The following is a 20,572-nucleotide window of genomic DNA, read 5'->3' as shown; positions in this document are numbered from 1 at the left end:
CTCCACATAACACTGTGTTCCAGTGAGGAAGCAGAGAGACGTCTCGCTGCCCTGCGGATAGAAACCTCTCAGATTATGTGGGAATATCTTCCTGAAGTGGAATTTAAGCTTTCAGTCCAGAACCACAACACATGGAAACCTCAGTCCTGAGTTTTAATGTGTTCTTGTTTTACTGATTCATGTCTGCAACGAACTGACGTACAGGACAGACATGGAGAACACACACACACACACACACACACACACACACACACACACACACACACACACACACACACAAAGTGTTCCTGTCAAATTGGTTTCCAATTATTCTGTAATAACATTTAATATTTTTCAAAAGTTAGTTTAGCACTGAAATAGCATTAAAAGACATTTTGTAATGATATGAACATACATCTATATATTTATATCTATTATATCTATCATCTGTTCTGCAGAAGCTGAATCAGAAACCAGAGCTTTCACTAAACTGCATTTGAGTATTAGTTCGCACGCATGTATCCATGCGTGCATGATTACTTGCCTGCATGGATCCATGCGTGCGTGCATGGATCCATGCGTGCGTGCATGGATCCATGCGTGCGTGCATGGATCCATGCGTGCGTGCATGGATCCATGCGTGCGTGCATGGATCCATGCGTGTGTCAGTGTTTAGACATTACGGAGCCTTCATGTTGAATGCATGAGCTTGATGGTCAGAAGCAACGAGGAAGCAAAGTGAATTCCTGAATGTATCGCCTCCTCTTTCCTTCCACATGTTTAAAGTGCGTCCTCGCTGCATGCCTCTTTCTGTCTTCTACTCTTCCCTCTTTGTTCTTTTCCCAGCATCCTCTCTTCTGCCTTGAGCAGTCAGGTCTTTGCAACAGTAATCTAGTATTCTGTTTCATGGAGAGTGAATATATTCACCTGCGTGCTGCAGAGACAGGTGAGACGTGGCGTTAGCGTCTCGATGTAACCTCCTCCGTGCTTGAGTTCATCTCTCATGAAGCGTGTTCTTTTCCACATGCAGCTGGAACACACGTGTTCTTCCTCCTGCAGGTGAACACCTCTGAGGCTGAAGGTTACCTTTACAGTCCCTTCCTCCTCCTGTGTGGAGCTCGAGCTCTGAACCTGTTCACTGCTCTGGTCTGCATCCTCGGTCCTTATCGTCACCGTAGAGTCATCCAGCTGGCTATGGATCTTAATCCATGGACATTATTAATGTATTCATGGCAAAAGATGTTTTCAATGCCTCAGTGTGCTGTCCTTTAATGTTGTTCTCATCATCAGCCTCAACTTCAGAAGCTGTAGTGTCTAAGACAACAACAACAACAAGAACAACAACAACAACAACAACACACGTCTGTTAGAGTCATAGAAACAAGCATCAAACAAGTGATGAACTGAAGCTACATTTGAGTTTAGCTCACAGCTTCTGTAACGTGACATGTGTGCCAGTCGCAGCAGGAGGAAGCGCTTCTGGATGCTGTGTGTTTACAACCACATGCTTTATGCTTTATGCTTTATGCTTCATGCTTCATGCTTTATGCTTCATGTTTTATGCTCTGCTGTGTGTTTACATGCACATGCTTCATGCTTTATGCTTTATGCTGTATGCTTTATGCTTCTTGCTCTGCTGTGAGAATACAGAGCTGCTGAAGGAAGTAAAGGAAATGTGGACGCTCAAAGTCATCCTTGAATATCTTTTCTGCGGTTGAGTCTTTTCAAGATCGGACAGAAGTGAAACAAAAGACATGCTAATGCAATGTGCATTTAGCTGCTGCTAAACGAAGGCCGTCTTCTGCTGTCAGATGGATTTACTTTCCATCCTCAAACTCCTTCTCACATCTGTGTCCCTTCCGGACAAAGGGCAGCGCTGCCATGAATAATAAAGCCCGTCCAGTAGCTTCTCTCCTGCAGACTGAGGCGAGCTCAGCGTCCACGGCTCTGCAGCATGTTTATGGATGAGCTGTCACACACGGGGCCACGGGGACGGCTCGCTGCCGGACCAGAGGAGCCAAAGCGCTGCGCCTCCTGCAGCCCTGACGTTCCCCACGCCGCCGAGGAGCGCCGGCATCTGGTGCTCGCCTGCGCCTGCTGCAGGACGCCAAGCTGTCGTACCGTCACAAACCCACCGCGAGGTCTAGTGTGCAGGGCCATGTGAGCCGCACCACACGCAGAACTGTGTGTGCGTGTGTGTGTGTGCGTGTGTGTGTGTGCGTGTGTGTGTGTGCGTGTGTGTGTGTGTGTGTGTGTGTGTGCGTGTGTGTGTGCGTGTGTGCGTGCGTGTGTGCGTGTGTGTGTGCGTGTGTGTGTGCGCGTGTGTGTGCGCATGCGTGTGTGTGTGTGTAACATTACATTACTATAACATTACTATAACATTACTATAACATTACATTACTATAACATTACTATAACATTACATTACTATAACATTACTGTAACATTACATCACTATAACATTACTATAACATCACTATAACATTACATCACTATAACATTACTATAACATCACTGTAACATCACTGTAACATCACTGTAACATTACTGTAACATTACTGTAACATTACTGTAATATTAAATCTTCATAACATTACTATAACATCACTGTAACATCACTGTAACATTACTGTAACATTACTGTAATATTAAATCTTTATAACATTACTATAACATCACTGTAACATCACTGTAACTATAACATTGTATGCAGCTGTCTCCTGTTGGCGCTATAACATCACTGTAACTATAACATTGTATGTAGCTGTCTCCTGTTGGCGCTCACAGCTTCAGCAGCACGCTGGGTTTACACGTCACCTCATTCGGTTGCTAATGATGCTGCACCTTGCTAGCGTCACACACTGGGACAAAGGTTACAGCGCTTGAAAGGCCTTTCAGAGGCGGCTCAGGGACCTTTTCTCTGCGGCGGTCTGACGGACAGCGCTGCTTGGCCGTGTGTCACAGTGCATTTCAGTCTGTGAATGGGTGAAGCAGCCAGGGTGTCTCTGCTGCTTTAGATGTGAACGCTTTCTGTGACCTCGTTCTATAGCTGGGTGGTCCGGCCTGAATGAGGCGACACAAAGAGATGGAACATAGAGGAAGGCCACAGGACCTGGAGCTGTGAGCCTGCTGGCTGCAGGGGGAGTGCAGCCGCCTCCAGCAGCACGACGAGCTGCTGACTTCATGTGTGTGTCTGCGCTCAAGCGCACAGGTACATTTAGAGGCGTGTGTGTTCTGTGTTAACGCTGCACACACACATCACACTCCTCTTCCTCCTCAGAGGCTAAATGAAGCGTGACAGGGCGTCACAGGAGGACCAGAGCTCCGGGCTTCCTGCAGGGCGACGGAGACAAAGGGAGCCGGGGTGAATGGAGGTCTGTCTGTGTCTGTGGGATGGGTGGAGGTGAGATGGCTTGTGGCTGTGGCCAGAGGGTCTGTGGGTAAATACAACCTCTTATAGACCTCTTGGTGTCCAGGAACATCAAGACACCCAGACGACCTGACAGCTAAACACACTTTAACATCCTCACTGTGAGGGCTTCTTCTTCTTCTTGGAAACCACGCCCTAATCTCATGATGGAGGTCTGATTGTGGACTCATGCATGTTGTGAGTTTGGGCTACATCAATTAACTTGACTTGACTCATGCAGAAGCACTTTTACTTTAAAACTGTTTGGGTTTTCAAGTCATTTAATCTCTCCAGCCTCTAGTGGAGGATAGAGGGCGTCATACAAGCAGTGAAGACCTTTGAAGCTTTGTGTACTCAGAGAAAACAAAAGTGTACATTTATTTGTCTTGGTGCAGAAAGCATGCAGAAGTTAGTCCTGATGGACAGGTGGTACCTTCATGTAGCTCCTCCATCAGTGTAGATGTTAGTCCTGATGGACAGGTGGTACCTTCATGTAGCTCCTCCATCAGTGTAGATGTTAGTCCTGATGGACAGGTGGTACCTTCATGTAGCTCCTCCATCAGTGTGAATGTTAGTCCTGATGGACAGGTGGTACCTTCATGTAGCTCCTCCATCAGTGTGAATGTTAGTCCTGATGGACAGGTGGTACCTTCATGTAGCTCCTCCATCAGTGTGAATGTTAGTCCTGATGGACAGGTGGTACCTTCATGTAGCTCCATCAGTGTGAATGTTAGTCCTGATGGACAGGTGGTACCTTCATGAAGCTCCTCCATCAGTGTAGATGTGAGTGAGCCTTCCTGTTATGTTGAAGCTCCTCCTCAGTCAAAGGACAGCACAAGCTGTGCAGCATGTATGAAGTACAGTGACGATGCTGACAGACAGAGTTTATATTCTTTTGTTACATCTCTGCTAACCCAGTGAGTGGACAGTGTTGTGATAATCTCATGAGGGAGTGTGCTCAGTGTTGAGACTTTGTGTCTCGCTTCAGCTGACTATTAATGAAGCATCGCGGCCAACAAGCTAACTCAATTAGCCACGTTAATGCAGCGAGCTCGTTATCTCTAATGTGTTTACAGAGATCAGGTCCCAGCGCTCGGCCTGTTAGACCGAACGCTGCTGTCAGGCTCACGACAAGCTTTATTGGATTGGACATCTCATACATCATCTCATATATTTGTGCATTTAACCAGTCACTTGTGACAAGAACGTTCAAACAATAACAGTAAAATCAGGGCGCTCAAGTGTCACGCATGGAGCGGGACAGTCACGCATTTCGGTCTTAAATCCCGCCCCCCCGCCACACGTCCTAAACGGGCTACAGCCAATCAGAAAAACACATCTTTTGCCTGTAAGATGTGATGACAGGCGGGACTGCAGCCGTCCGGCGGCGCGTCCCCTCCACTGGTCCACGGCTCTGCTGCTGCTTGCAGCTGTCACCGATAACATTATGGACGTTATGAATGTTGTTCCTCTCGTAGCTGCGCAGTGGGGGGTTGTGGGTCCTCAGGGTTAAAGACTTCTCTCCTCTGAGTCGTGAATCACATCAGACTCTCCCACACGTCTGGCTCTGTAGGAACGAGTTGCTTTGAAAACCTTGAAGATGAATTGCTGCTGCAGTGAAACTTCATGTGAAATGGACAGAAAATGCTGCATTTGTGTCAAAGAGACTTTATAGTTTGTTTCCATCTTGGTAATTATCCACACGAGCGGTTATGTGTAAGTTATATTAGTTATGTTACATTTTATTATAACGTTAGTATCATAGAAGTGTATTTTTTAAAGACAGCGAAAGCAAAACATCTATTTTTCTTTTATTTAAAAGGTGTTGATAAATGTTTCTTTACTTTTTCAATCTCAACAGCATTTGATTTGCACTCAGCACTTACGCCACCTACTGGTTCCTCTGCTCACTATGAGGACGAGCTAGTAGCATTAGCATTAGCATTAGCTATCAGTGAGAGGGGAGTGTTCCTGTCCCCTGAAGGATGAAGGACGTGTGCATCATGACAGATAAATAACAACATGGGACACAATAGTGAGAACATGTTGAAGGAGTGACCTTTTTGATAACATGTTCATTCACTTTCTCTTCACGTGAAACATTCGATGTAATCAAGTATCTTACAGAGTAATGAGAGACAGTGAGATTGTAAAACAGATTATTGTTACTATCAGAGCTCCACCTGCTTCTCTCTTGCTGATTGATAGATTTCATATGTTCAGAAACATCCTGTGTGTAATGTTTTGGGGGCTGAAGGAGGAGCGGCGTCCTCGTCTCCTCGTCTCCTCGTCTCCTCGTGCTTCAGACGTTTAGATGCAGTCAGCAACATCCTCATTCTGCAATCGCCTGAAAGCAATAACACATCACAGATATTCTCTGACTTTGATGCAGCATCAGAGTACTTCACCCCAGCGTTTAATCATCTGGTCCGTTTTGTGAGAGAGAGATTATAATCCAAATTAGGAAGGTGCGGCTGGATTCATGTAATCCAGAAGTTAAGTGTTGCTCAAGAAGAGAAGACAGAAAGAGACTCTCTGCCGTCTGAACACGTGTCCATGGAACAATACTTCACTCACGCCTGCTGGACTCATTCATGCCTTTGTTTCTATACAGGAAGTAACACACAGGAAGTAACACACAGGAAGTAACACACAGGAAGTAACACACAGGAAGTAACACACAGGAGGTAACACACAGGAAGTAACACACAGGAGGTAACACACAGGAAGTAACACACAGCTGTAGTGAGTGTTCTATACAGGAAGTAACACACAGGAAGTAACACCCAGCTGTAGTGAGTGTTCTATACAGGAAGTAACACACAGGAAGTAACACACAGCTGTAGTGAGTGTTCTATACAGGAAGTAACACACAGGAAGTAACACCCAGCTGTAGTGAGTGTTCTATACAGGAAGTAACACACAGGAAGTAACACACAGCTGTAGTGAGTGTTCTATACAGGAAGTAACACACAGGAAGTAACACCCAGCTGTAGTGAGGCTCATGCTGGAGAGGATGGACTTGTGTTCCTCTGAGTCTTTGTGAAGACAGACTGTGTTGCGTTGAGAGCAGCAGGACGCGCCTGAAGGTCGTGACCTCAACAGCTTCCCCTTGAAGAGCAGCACTGATCACTCGGAGCCGGTTCGGTTCAGTCCAGCAGCCGTCGGACCTCAGCTCCTCTGCAGGAGGACGTCGGGTCGATGGACTCGTCTCGTCCCTCATCTTCATCGATCAGCATCCATCCTTCTCACTCCTTCACCTGCATGTCCTGTTACGTTTCTAAGGCTCTCTAGTTTCTCTCCTCCATGAATCCGAGCCCCTCCCCTTCCCTTCCCCTTCATCTTTTTTGGGCTTTCTCTAACTTAACTTATTGTTTCTCTCTTTTGTTCCTCTCTTTGTCTTCCCTCCATCTCATCTATTCTAAACTCTTTGTCTCTTGGTGTCTCACCAGCTTCCTTTCATCTCCCGTCTGCCTCTGCATCTCATATCTCTCTTCATCTTCTTCTCCCTCGTCCTGCATCCCTCTCTCCGTCCCAGAGGCCTCCGGCTCCCAGCGAGGGATTATCTCACATCTAAGGATTCAGCTCTTTCCGTCCTGTCGGTCCAATTAGTTTTCAGATTGAGCGTCGCCATTTCACTCCAGTCTCCACCGGCAGAAGCACCCTCGCGGTTCCAGGCCCAGGAACATGTCTACTGTGGATGAATGGATGAATGGTGTGTGGTTAAATGTGTGTTTGGCATGGCGGTAGATTACAGTAATGTGTGTTACCAAAGATAGCCAGTAGTTGTTAGGGATGCAGCCCATAATCAGAAGGCTGCGTGCTGTGAGAACACGGCCTGCCAGCGTTCAGCCTCTTCCTCCAACACAAGCTGTGATGTGATCAGAGCCCAATTACAGCAGCAATGGTTGAGATATTCATGAGGGAGAAAAGAAGCAAGAGAAGACTGAAAGAAGCAGGAGATCATAGAGAAGATGACCTGTTTGACTTCAGGGAAATGAAAAAGTCAAAAGGTGAAGTGTTGAACTAAACTAACATCCTGTTCCTGTGAGAGCAGCAGGAACACTCACCCTGAAACACCCTGAAACACCCTGAAACACCCCAAAACACCCCAAAACACCCTGAAACACCCCAAAACACTCTGAAACACCCCGAAACACTCTGAAACACCCTAAAACACCCCGAAACACCCTGAAACACCCTGAAACACCCCAAAACACTCTGAAACACCCCGAAACACCCTGAAACACCCCAAAACACCCCAAAACACCCCGAAACACCCTGAAACACCCCGAAACACCCCGAAACACCCTGAAAACACCCTGAAACACCCTGAAACACCCCGAAACACCCCGAAACACCCTAAAACACCCTGAAACACCCCGAAACACCCCGAAACACCCTGAAAACACCCTGAAACACCCTGAAACACCCCGAAACACCCTGAAACACCCCGAAACACCCTGAAACACCCTGAAAACACCCTGAAACACCCCGAAACACCCCGAAACACCCTGAAACACCCTAAAACACCCTGAAACACCCCGAAACACCCCGAAACACCCTGAAACACCCCGAAACACCCTGAAACACCCTGAAGACACCCTGAAACACCCTAAAACACTCTGAAACACCCCGAAACACCCTGAACACCCCGAAACACCCCTGAACACCCCGAAACACCCCGAAACACCTTGAAACACCCTGAACACCCTGAAACACCCTGAAACACCCTGAAACACCCTGAAACACCCTGAAACACCCGGATGTCCTCGTTTCACTAGATGATGCTGGAGATGATGACGTGCTGCTCATGAGCACGTGGGTTACTCTTCATGGTCATTGTAACGTGATGTCATGGCCTCCATCTTCTTTGAGGGCGGTAGACCAAGAGGAGTTCCTCCCTTGTATTGCACTGTGTGTGTGTGTGTGTGTGTGTGTGTGTGTGTGTGTGTGTGTGTGTGTGTGTGTGTGTGTGTGTGTGTGTGTGTGTGTGTGTGTGTATGTGTGTGTGCGTGCGTGCGTGCGTGCGTGCGTGCGTGCGTGCGTGCGTGCGTGCGTGCGTGCGTGCGTGTGTGTGTGTGTGCGTGTGTGTGCGTGCGTGTGTGTCTGTGTGTGTGTGTTCAGCCCTGGAGGGGTCAGGGTGTCACATACTTACTTACATGCATTTCAAAATGAATGAGTGCGTTCTTTATCTGTCCGTCTTTATTCCCTCGGGCTCTGCTTCCTTGAGGCTTCCTCTCTCTGTCCTTTCATTGGCTGAGTTATAGCACCCAGTCGATGGGAATGTGTGTGGAACAAGCAGCAGTTGTGGAGCTGGAGTTCATGAGAAGCTCAGCGCCTCAAAGCGTCTCTTGTGGCTCTGGTATGAAGTCATCTGAGGTCCTGACCGCCATGTGGACTCTTGTCCAATGAAAGCCACCAGGCTCATGGTCCACTAGCAGAGCACCATGAGCTGGAGCTGCTACAATGCAGGGACTCTTCCTCCTTTCCAGCTTGATGAGGTCAGCAAGGTCATCACAGAGACTCTCTTCTGTTGTTCATCAACAGAGATGATCTCAGACTCTTTCTGCTCAGCTGGACATGTTTTCTGATCCTTTATTTGTTGGTATTGACCCGTGAAGTCTGTTGCATTAAATCACACCTTCAAGGCATTTCCCAACAAAGAGTTTATTTAGTTTAACTCTTAGGCGGCACATTCTGTGCCAATGTTGCCCTTCAGCCAATGAGCCGTGTAGAAGCTGCTGAGTGGTGGTAACACACTGCTGTGTGCTGGGGGGGGGGGGGGGGGGGGGGGAAGACAAGAAGACAAGCCATGACAACCCATGAAGACAAGCTGCATGAAAGAGTTCAGAGTCAACATCATGAAAGATATGAATACATAACATAAATAACATGTGGTATTACAACTTTCTCCTACTTCACAACTATATATATATATATGTGTGTGTGTGTGTATATATATATATATATATATATATATATATATATATATATATATATATATATATATATATATATATATATATATATATATATATATATATATATATATATATATATATATACACACCTTTAAACCATTATGATGAATATTGTTCACAACTTCTGAGTTTAAACACCAAATGATTCATTGATTAATCAGTAAAATAACAGATCATTAAAATCAGTTTGAGTTGCTGAGTCTAATGCCAGTTGTGTGTGTGTGTGTGTGTGTGTGTGTGTGTGTGTGTGTGTTTGACTCAGAGACAGACAACACGTCTCCCTTCAAGAATTCAACTTCAGCACATTGTTATAGAGTAAAATACGTTTTAACCCTGTGTTTGCTGACATGATCCACAAACAGTGAAGTGGGATTGTTTAGGACTGATGCTGCTACGAGTCCACGGCGTCTCATTAGATCGATGCTCTTCAGTCCTTCTGAAACAGACTAGTTCTGACGCTTGTGTCCGTCAACACAACTGAACATTAATACGCATTGAAACGTGGAGCGTGCTCTTTTCTCTGGCTCTTTAAACAAGAGGCTTGGTGGTGTGATGCTGAGTCCATCACGGCGTTGCTGCTGCACTGTCCGCGTCAGCTTTAAGCAGCGTCTCATTAGGAGAGCAGCTGTGCAGAGGCGGACAGCAGTGCAGTCACAGCAGGCCAGCGACCACTAGGGGCGCTCTTCCTGCTGCACGCCGCTCTTGGTGGTTGTTGGTTCTTTGATTTAAAAAGTCTGTGTTTCATTCCCACAAACATGTCCCATCATGCATTGTGTGTGACAGGTGCATCAGTCTTTAAGTGTAGCAGTAAAAGGTGAATGTTTAGCTTCAGGTTAGCAGCATAGCTATGCTAGCATTAGGGCATCGTGTTGGTTTCCCATGATCCTCCTTGTGACTCCTCCACTAACGTCTCTCTCTCCTGTGTTGCAGAGGTCATCCTGATCCTGACCAAGTACTACCACGCTGACTCCACCAAGGTGCTGGAGAGCTCGCTGTGGAGGTAGGCCGACCGCTCACGCCATGTTAGCGCTCGCTCCGTGTCTCTATGTCGTGTTCGCCTCAGACCTCTGACCGGCCAGCAGCTTCCTGTGAGCAGAGCGGCAGCGCAGGTCTCGCTTATCTCTCCCCTGCGCCGCCTCCAGGAGGCGAGGAAGCAGAGAGCTCGGACGGTCACGGCATCGGCAGGCGGCTGGTGAAGCTGTGACCGGAGCGCTGCAGGCCGCAGCGCTGCAGGCCGGAGCGCTGCAGGCCGGAGCGCTGCAGGCCGCAGCAGGCATCTGGTGGTGCAGATAGCGTATCAGCGTGGCGCAGGGCGTGGCACCGTGCCAGAGAGAGGGTCACGACTCTTCTGCCAAAGCACTTCACACTTCACTCTCTTGCAGCGGCAGAAAAGGCAACGCATCCATTCCCCTTCAGCACGAGTACATGTTGTATACGCTCATGGATTATTACACACATCATCCTGGATGAACCCTGTGAGCTCCTGGGGGACGAGCGTCCAGCTGAGCTCCTGGATACCACTGTGGAGGAAACTCAATGATGTTCAAATCCTAATAAACCTGAGAGGAGATGGGCTCGTGCTACTGGGGAGAAGTAGGAGGCTTTTATGAATGAAAATGTTTGATTGTGTATTTAACTGATGGCACTGGACTCAGTGCGTCACCGCGCTGTGACTGACACACACACACACAACACAACATGTGCAGTGTTTTGTGTCTCAACATGTTGCCTCAGCGGTGGCTTCAGGGACGCAGGAGGAGTTCACACTGTTTCTTCAAGCCTCATACGGGGGAAGGCTCTTCTAACGATAACGAGTAAAGCAGAACGTATGACACCATCAGCTCTGACTTCAGGACACTTCAAGAAGAGAGTTCCTCCCTCAGAGTTCCCTCCCTGTCTGAGTCTGCATGTATTCCTTCAACAGAGATCCCGTGGACGCTGCTTCAGAGTAAACAGGAAGGAGCTGGTAGCTTAGAGAAGATGTGAGGCTTTACTGAGCGCTGTGATCACTGCCGGCTGACACAAGACTTCTAAGACTCTGTTGCTCCACGTTGAGCTATGAAACACTCAGGAAACCTGTTTGATCCTCACACAGAAGCTCATGTGCACTTTGTATCCGGCCTCCAACCCTCAGTGTCAGCAGTTCTCTCATTTCAGACGATACGCAGAGCTTCACTTAGCAGCAGCGTCTATGGATGGAAACCATGTTTACAGTAGTGATGATCATGTTCACAGTAGTGATGACCATGTTTACAGTAGTGATGATCATGTTCACAGTAGTGATGATCATGTGTACAGTAGTGATGATCATGTTCACAGTAGTGATGATCATGTTCACAGTAGTGATGATCATGTTTACAGTAGTGATGATCATGTTCACAGTAGTGATGATCATGTTTACAGTAGTGATGATCATGTGTACAGTAGTGATGATCATGTTCACAGTAGTGATGATCATGTTTACAGTAGTGATGATCATGTTCACAGTAGTGATGATCATGTTTACAGTAGTGATGATCATATTCACAGTAGTGATGATCATGTTTACAGTAGTGATGATCATATTCACAGTAGTGATGATCATGTTTACAGTAGTGATGATCATGTTTACAGTAGTGATGATCATGTTCACAGTAGTGATGATCATGTTTACAGTAGTGATGATCATGTTTACAGTAGTGATGATCATATTCACAGTAGTGATGATCATGTTCACAGTAGTGATGATCATGTTTACAGTAGTGATGATCATGTTTACAGTATCAATGGTCATATTTACAGTATCAATGATCATATTTACAGTAGTGATGATCATGTTCACAGTAGTGATGATCATGTTCACAGTAGTGATGATCATGTTTACAGTAGTGATGATCATGTGTACAGTAGTGATGATCATGTTTACAGTATCAATGATCATGTTCACAGTAGTGATGATCATGTTTACAGTAGTGATGATCATGTTTACAGTATCAATGATCATGTTCACAGTAGTGATGATCATATTTACAGTAGTGATGATCATGTTCACAGTAGTGATGATCATGTTCACAGTAGTGATGATCATGTTTACAGTAGTGATGATCATGTGTACAGTAGTGATGATCATATTTACAGTATCAATGATCATATTTACAGTAGTGATGATCATGTTCACAGTAGTGATGATCATGTTCACAGTAGTGATGATCATGTTCACAGTAGTAATGATCATGTTCACAGTAGTGATGATCACGTTCACAGTAGTGATGATCATGTTCACAGTAGTGATGCTCACATGCTATCCTGATCTTTGGTGAAGTTATTGATTTCTTTAAGAGGGCTGAAGCAGTTTAAGGAGCTTCCTCATCCCTGCACCTCGTTCCTCTGCCTGCTCTCACGTATAGAAGGTGCTGCTGTGGAGGTTCAGAGTATTTCTCTTTCTTTCCTCTTCGTTTGAAGAGCAGCAGCAGAGGCTTTGCTGCCTCACAGGAAGCTGACAGCAGCGCTGCTACTTCAACATGTGAATGAACGCCATGCCAGGTGTCTGCTGCTCTCACTGCACAACACACACTGACGGACGCACAACACACACTGACGGACGCACAACACACACTGACGGACGCACAACACACACTGACGGACGCACAACACACACTGACGGACGCACAACACACACTGACGGACGCACAACACACACTGACGGACGCACAACACACACTGACGGACGCACAACACACACTGACGGACGCACAACACACATTGACGGACGCACAACACACACTGACGGACGCACAACACACATTGACGGACGCACAACACACACTGACGGACGCACAACACACACTGACGGACGCACAACACACACTGACGGACGCACGACACACACTGAAGGACAGACAACACACACTGACGGACGCACGACACACACTGACGGACGCACAACACACACTGACGGACGCACAACACACACTGACGGACGCACAACACACACTGAAGGACAGACAACACACACTGACGGACGCACAACACAGTGTAGAGCGGCTTGTCCTCCAGTAGGAAGGCTGGTGGTTTGATACCAGGAGCTCCATGTTGAAGAGCGTTGGGGCAAGATGATGATTCACACATTGTGCTGTGTGTGTGTGTGTGTGTGTGTGTGTGTGTGTGTGTGTGTGTGTGTGTGTGTGTGTGTGTGTCACGCACAAAAGTTTAGAAGGGCGTGTTCATCAGTGTGTGAATGAGTGAATGCACAGAGTGTAGAAAGGTCCAGTGACACATGAGAGGCTCTAGCTCACCACACAGTGTGTTTGTCTGCACTAGTGTAGTGTATACCTGTACAGTACACTTGTGTTGTGTGCATTGTTATGGATATGAATACGTGTCTATTTGCATCTGCGTGTGTGGCTTTACTGATGTGTGTGTTTGTATATTGATGTCATTTGTGTTCATGGTAACACTGAATGAAAGAGAAAGAGCAGAGCTACAGATATATGTGATATAATATATAACTCATGAGGAAAGTCTCTTAAAGGGAACATGATGACGACACAACGCTGAGAGGAACACACAGCAGACACACACTCAGTGTTCACATCACCTCTCACTTTGATTAACCTGCTGAAGCTTTGAGGACGTCTGCAGCTCACTTCCACTGCCTTCAACACACACACACACACACACACACACACACACACACACACACACACACACACACACACACACACACACACACACACAATCAGTCCACCATTACAATGTGATGGCACCAAGCAGAAACTCGCTTCAGGCTTCATCCCTCCGTCCTGCTCCACTCGTTCATCTCAGGTCTCTCTCTCTCTTTGTCTCTGTGGTTCTTCTGTCTGAGCTGCTGGAAATACTTCATGGAGACAAGAGCATCCCTCCACCCGCCTCCTCTTCATCCCTCCACCCGCCTCCTCTTCATCCCTCCACCCGCCTCCTCTTCATCCCTCCACCCGCCTCCTCTTCATCCCTCCACCCGCCTCCTCTTCATCCCTCCACCCGCCTCCTCTTCATCCCTCCACCCGCCTCCTCTTCATCACTCCACCCGCCTCCTCTTCATCCCTCCACCCGCCTCCTCTTCATCACTCCACCCGCCTCCTCTTCATCCCTCCACCCGCCTCCTCTTCATCACTCCACCCGCCTCCTCTTCATCACTCCACCCGCCTCCTCTTCATCCCTCCACCCGCCTCCTCTTCATCACTCCACCCGCCTCCACCCGCCTCCTCTTCATCCCTCCACCCGCCTCCTCTTCATCCCTCCACCCGCCTCCTCTTCATCCCTCCACCTCCCTCCTCTTCATCACTCCACCCGCCTCCTCTTCATCACTCCACCCGCCTCCTCTTCATCCCTCCACCCGCCTCCTCTTCATCACTCCACCCGCCTCCTCTTCATCCCTCCACCCGCCTCCTCTTCATCCCTCCACCTCCCTCCTCTTCATCACTCCACCCGCCTCCTCTTCATCCCTCCACCCGCCTCCTCTTCATCACTCCACCCGCCTCCTCTTCATCACTCCACCCGCCTCCTCTTCATCCCTCCACCCGCCTCCTCTTCATCACTCCACCCGCCTCCACCCGCCTCCTCTTCATCCCTCCACCCGCCTCCTCTTCATCCCTCCACCCGCCTCCTCTTCATCACTCCACCCGCCTCCTCTTCATCCCTCCACCCGCCTCCTCTTCATCCCTCCACCCGCCTCCTCTTCATCCCTCCACCCGCCTCCTCTTCATCCCTCCACCCGCCTCCTCTTCATCCCTCCACCCGCCTCCTCTTCATCACTCCACCCGCCTCCTCTTCATCCCTCCACCCGCCTCCTCTTCATCACTCCACCCGCCTCCACCCGCCTCCTCTTCATCCCTCCACCCGCCTCCTCTTCATCCCTCCACCCGCCTCCTCTTCATCCCTCCACCTCCCTCCTCTTCATCACTCCACCCGCCTCCTCTTCATCCCTCCACCCGCCTCCTCTTCATCACTCCACCCGCCTCCTCTTCATCCCTCCACCCGCCTCCTCTTCATCACTCCACCCGCCTCCACTCGCCTCCTCTTCATCCCTCCACCCGCCTCCTCTTCATCCCTCCACCCGCCTCCTCTTCATCCCTCCACCTCCCTCCTCTTCATCACTCCACCCGCCTCCTCTTCATCCCCTCCACCTCCCTCCTCTTCATCCCTCCACCTCCCTCCTCTTCATCCCTCCACCCGCCTCCTCTTCATCACTCCACCCGCCTCCTCTTCATCACTCCACCCGCCTCCTCTTCATCCCTCCACCCGCCTCCTCTTCATCCCTCCACCCGCCTCCTCTTCATCACTCCACCCGCCTCCACCCGCCTCCTCTTCATCCCTCCACCCGCCTCCTCTTCATCCCTCCACCCGCCTCCTCTTCATCCCTCCACCTCCCTCCTCTTCATCACTCCACCCGCCTCCTCTTCATCCCCTCCACCTCCCTCCTCTTCATCCCTCCACCTCCCTCCTCTTCATCCCTCCACCTCCCTCCTCTTCATCACTCCACCTCCCTCCTCTTCATCCCTCCACCCGCCTCCTCTTCATCCCTCCACCCGCCTCCTCTTCATCCCTCCACCTCCCTCCTCTTCATCACTCCACCTCCCTCCTCTTCATCCCTCCACCTCCCTCCTCTTCATCCCTCCACCCGCCTCCTCTTCATCCCTCCACCCGCCTCCTCTTCATCCCTCCACCTCCCTCCTCTTCATCCCTCCACCCGCCTCCTCTTCATCCCTCCACCCGCCTCCTCTTCATCACTCCACCCGCCTCCTCTTCATCCCTCCACCCGCCTCCTCTTCATCACTCCACTCCCCTCCTCTTCATCCCTCCACCCGCCTCCTCTTCATCACTCCCCTCCTCTTCATCACTCCACCCGCCTCCTCTTCATCCCTCCCCTCCTCCTCATCACTCCCCTCCTCTTCATCCCTCCACCTGCCTCCTCTTCATCACTCCCCTCCTCTTCATCACTCCACCCGCCTCCTCTTCATCACTCCCCTCCTCCTCATCACTCCCCTCCTCTTCATCCCTCCACCTGCCTCCTCTTCATCACTCCCCTCCTCTTCATCACTCCACCCGCCTCCTCTTCATCCCTCCCCTTCTCCTCATCCCTCCCCTCCTCTTCATCACTCCCTCCTCTCCATCACTCCTTCCTCTTCATCCCTCCCCTCCTCCTCATCACTCCCCTCCTCTTCATCACTCCCTCCTCTTCATCACTCCTTCCTCTTCATCCCTCCCCTCCTCCTCATCACTCCCCTCCTCTTCATCACTCCCTCCTCTTCATCACTCCTCCTCTTCATCACTCCCTCCTCCTCATCACTCCCTCCTCTTCATCCCTCCCCTCCTCTTCATCACTCCCCTCCTCTTCATCACTCCACCCGCCTCCTCTTCATCACTCCCCTCCTCTTCATCCCTCCACCCGCCTCCTCTTCATCACTCCCCTCCTCTTCATCACTCCACCCGCCTCCTCTTCATCCCTCCCCTCCTCCTCATCACTCCCCTCCTCTTCATCCCTCCACCTGCCTCCTCTTCATCACTCCCCTCCTCTTCATCACTCCACCCGCCTCCTCTTCATCACTCCCATCCTCCTCATCACTCCCCTCCTCTTCATCCCTCCACCTGCCTCCTCTTCATCACTCCCCTCCTCTTCATCACTCCACCCGCCTCCTCTTCATCCCTCCCCTCCTCTTCATCACTCCCTCCTCTTCATCACTCCCTCATCTTCATCACTCCCTCCTCTTCATCACTCCCTCCTCTTCATCACTCCTCCTCTTCATCACTCCACCCGCCTCCTCTTCATCACTCCCTCCTCTTCATCACTCCTCCTCTTCATCACTCCCTCCTCTTCATCACTCCCCTCCTCCTCTTCACTCCCCTCCTCTTCATCACTCCCCTCCTCTTCATCAGTCCTCCTCTTCATCACTCCTCTTCATCACTCCCCTCCTCCTCTTCACTCCCTCCTCTTCATCACTCCTCCTCATCACTCCCCTCCTCCTCATCACTCCCCTCCTCTTCATCACTCCCTCCTCTTCATCACTCCCTGCTCTTCATCACTCCCTCCTCTTCATCACTCCTCCTCTTCATCACTCCCTCCTCTTCATCACTCCCCTCCTCCTCTTCACTCCCCTCCTCTTCATCACTCCCCTCCTCTTCATCACTCCTCCTCTTCATCACTCCTCTTCATCACTCCCCTCCTCCTCTTCACTCCCTCCTCTTCATCACCCCTCCTCTTCATCACTCCCTCCTCTTCATCACTCCCCTCCTCCTCTTCATCACTCCCTCCTCTTCATCACTCCTCCTCTTCATCACTCCTCCTCTTCATCACTCCTCCTCTTCATCACTCCTCCTCTTCATCACTCCCTCCTCTTCATCACTCCTCCTCTTCATCACTCCTCCTCTTCATCACTCCCTCCTCTTCATCACTCCCCTCCTCTTCATCACTCCTCCTCTTCATCACTCCCTCCTCTTCATCACTCCTCCTCTTCATCACTCCCTCCTCTTCATCACTCCCCTCCTCTTCATCACTCCTCCTCTTCATCACTCCCTCCTCCATGCATATTTTACAGCCTGCAGAGACACGAGGAGAAAGCGAGAGAGGAAGTCGGCTCTGAAGAGGCCAGGCAGCGTTTCCTCTGACAGCAGACGTTCAATATAGAACCAGATGAAATGCAGCAAGAAGCTTTTCATGAGGACTGTGAAGGTCTGCAGCTCTTTGAGGCGTCACAGTTACACAGAAACACACACTGAACACAACAAGAACAACAATCTATTCTTTCAAACATTGAAATCCACGAGTCTGATGGATAATTCAGCAGCAGAGTCTGTTTCCTCCTCATGAAAGCAAGAGGAAGACGCTGTGTTCGTACTTTAACTCTGGTTATTGTCCCGCCGCTCACTTCATCAAAATAAACGTTTGCTCATTTAGCCGTCCTTCAAAAAGACTCAACATTAGAAGTCACATAGCAAGGTGAAGGTCACATTAATCCAGATTATACTCTCATAAACTCAGCAGACAGGTGCATTGTGACTGGCAGAGCAGTTTAAGCCTTTATGAGATATAATAATATGATGTAACCATTAGGCCACACCAATGAAGTCTAATTAGGATTAAAACAACATCTAGAAATTATATTTCCTTCCGATATGTCTGCTGGAGTCGCACCACGACGTGCTTGACAACTTATTCAAATAACAATGTTGGTGGATTGCTGTGAGATGTGGTACTTTCATGAAGGTAGCGCCATCAACAGGTCACACTCTTTGTTTAGTACTTTGCAATTTGACTAAATCCTGCAGATGTCAGGACGCTCCGATCAGCAAGAGATGTTGGTGTTGGTGTTAATATTGATGTGGAGGTGAGGTGTCATGGAGTCTCACAGCGGTGGCAGGACTCTTCTCCTGACTCGGTGCTGGTGATCAGTGAGTGAACCTCCTGCTTCATGGATGGAGGTCATCTGGCTCGTGTACCATCCGTATTCTACTCATCATATTCATGCGATGAGCTGTAACTCTGTTACGTTCTGGTCACATGACATCTGTTGCTTCTTTATATTGATGAAGTGCTGCTTCACCGCCATGAGAGCAGAAGACGTTTCATTCCTGTTGCGCAGCAGTGGAACGTTTCCAGTAAAGTCAGCACACTTGGGATCGCGGACAGGGAAGAGATGTGATGCTGCTCCAGAGGGCCTGTTGTATTGATCTGATACCATTACTTTAAAATAACAGCGTGCAATACACTCGTTCTTCATTCATTGTTGAATTTGGCGCATGTCGTGATTAATCGCTGTTAATCACAGAAAAGTCAGGCGATTAATCAGTTAAATGTTTTCATCTTTGCCCGGCACTAAAAAGAATAGAGTGAAACATGAGGAAGACTCTGAGACTGAGAAGAAGAATATCTTCCATTAGTGAGCATTAATTGGTGTTTTAACCTCATGTCAGACTTGTTTATACTGTTCTAAGCCACTGAGGAGGCAGAGGATGGAACAAGGGGACAGAGATGGAAGACAGCCTGTGAAAGGTTAATTACTTTAATGGAACAGCATGTGATAGTCTGAAGCTACACCAATGAGTCAAACGTTGAAGTGTCCTCTTCCACCAAAGGATCATGTGCTGCCATCAGTGTGTAAGAGAGCTCTAAAAGTACCTGTAGTGAGATGAAGTGGTGTTGTAGCTGATCGCACAAAGCTGCAGAGAACAGAGTGAAGTGTGTCTGCTATGATGTTGTATGGCAGTGGTCCTCTGGCAGGTCACATGTTGCTATGTCTGCACATCCATGAGCAAAGAGTCTGGAGGACTTTCCTCCACGTGAGTCACTTGGTCAGCAGGTGTTCACTCACTCACATGGTGGTGGGATGTTTCCACCAAGCAGACACACCTGGAGAACCACTGCAGGTAACAAACAGGTACCGTCTATGGAACAGATGTTTTCTTCAACTCTGTTCCATCTGCACATCTCCTGCTTCTGCTGCTCCTTTCATGGTTTGCTCAAAGACCTGAAAAAGCCCCGCAGATGGATGGAAGTGTCTGGATGCGCTGCCAAGCAGGTTTAATAAAGCAGAGCGTCTGTTTTCTCTCTGGGGAAACAGGAGCTGATGAGTCTTGTTGGCCAGACCTTCACCAGACGTCTTGATGGGAGCAACACGTACGAATACTGCTGGAGCAACTTCTCTGACTGCTGCCTGTTGAACTAAGCAATGCTTCATGCAACGGAGACGTTGAAGCTGCAGGACTGTAGCAGTCGACTTCATTGATGAACGTAATCACAGCTAAAACAAAGATAAGATATATATATATATATATATATATATATATATATATATATATATATATATATATATATATATATATATAAATATATATATATACATATATATATATATATATACATATATACATGCAACCTCACAGACAAACACACACACTCTCAGTCAACCCACAGCGTACCAGTTAGTTGTTGTAACTGCTTGTTAATCTGGATGCTCCTCCATCAGGAACCCTTTAGTGGTCCCAGAGAGCTCTTCATGAAGTCATATTGCTGCTTTATTTATGAGCTTCCCATCATCAGGAAAATGAGCCTTTCAATAACGCGGTACAGATAACTACCATAAAACAATGGGCATTATCACGCTAACGATGTCGTTAAGATGGCGCTGTGGGACCGAGTGATGCTGAGGGCTGAGGGAGTCAGGGAAGAGCTTTGTGTTTGGCTCTG

The 20,572-nt window shown here is 48.7% G+C and overlaps 1 protein-coding gene across 4 annotated transcripts in view; it reads left to right on the top strand.

Moving 5' to 3' along the window:
* The window catches only part of sorcs2 (sortilin-related VPS10 domain containing receptor 2), a 97,602-nt gene that overhangs the window by 36,736 nt on the left and 40,294 nt on the right, over positions 1-20,572 (top strand). For all 4 annotated transcript variants that reach the window (XM_068599613.1, XM_068599612.1, XM_068599611.1 and 1 more), the window contains exon 2: positions 10,305-10,372. In XM_068599613.1, coding sequence (XP_068455714.1) covers positions 10,305-10,372 — 68 coding nt within the window. The remainder of the gene's footprint in view (positions 1-10,304; positions 10,373-20,572) is intronic.

Source organism: Clinocottus analis, unplaced genomic scaffold, assembly GCF_023055335.1.
Source record: "Clinocottus analis isolate CAN_PGR_092001 unplaced genomic scaffold, fCliAna1.0.p SCAF_49, whole genome shotgun sequence".
Taxonomy (NCBI): domain Eukaryota; kingdom Metazoa; phylum Chordata; class Actinopteri; order Perciformes; family Cottidae; genus Clinocottus; species Clinocottus analis.
The sequence above is the reverse complement of the archived record's forward strand: the minus strand, read 5'-3'. Positions and strand labels throughout refer to the sequence as shown.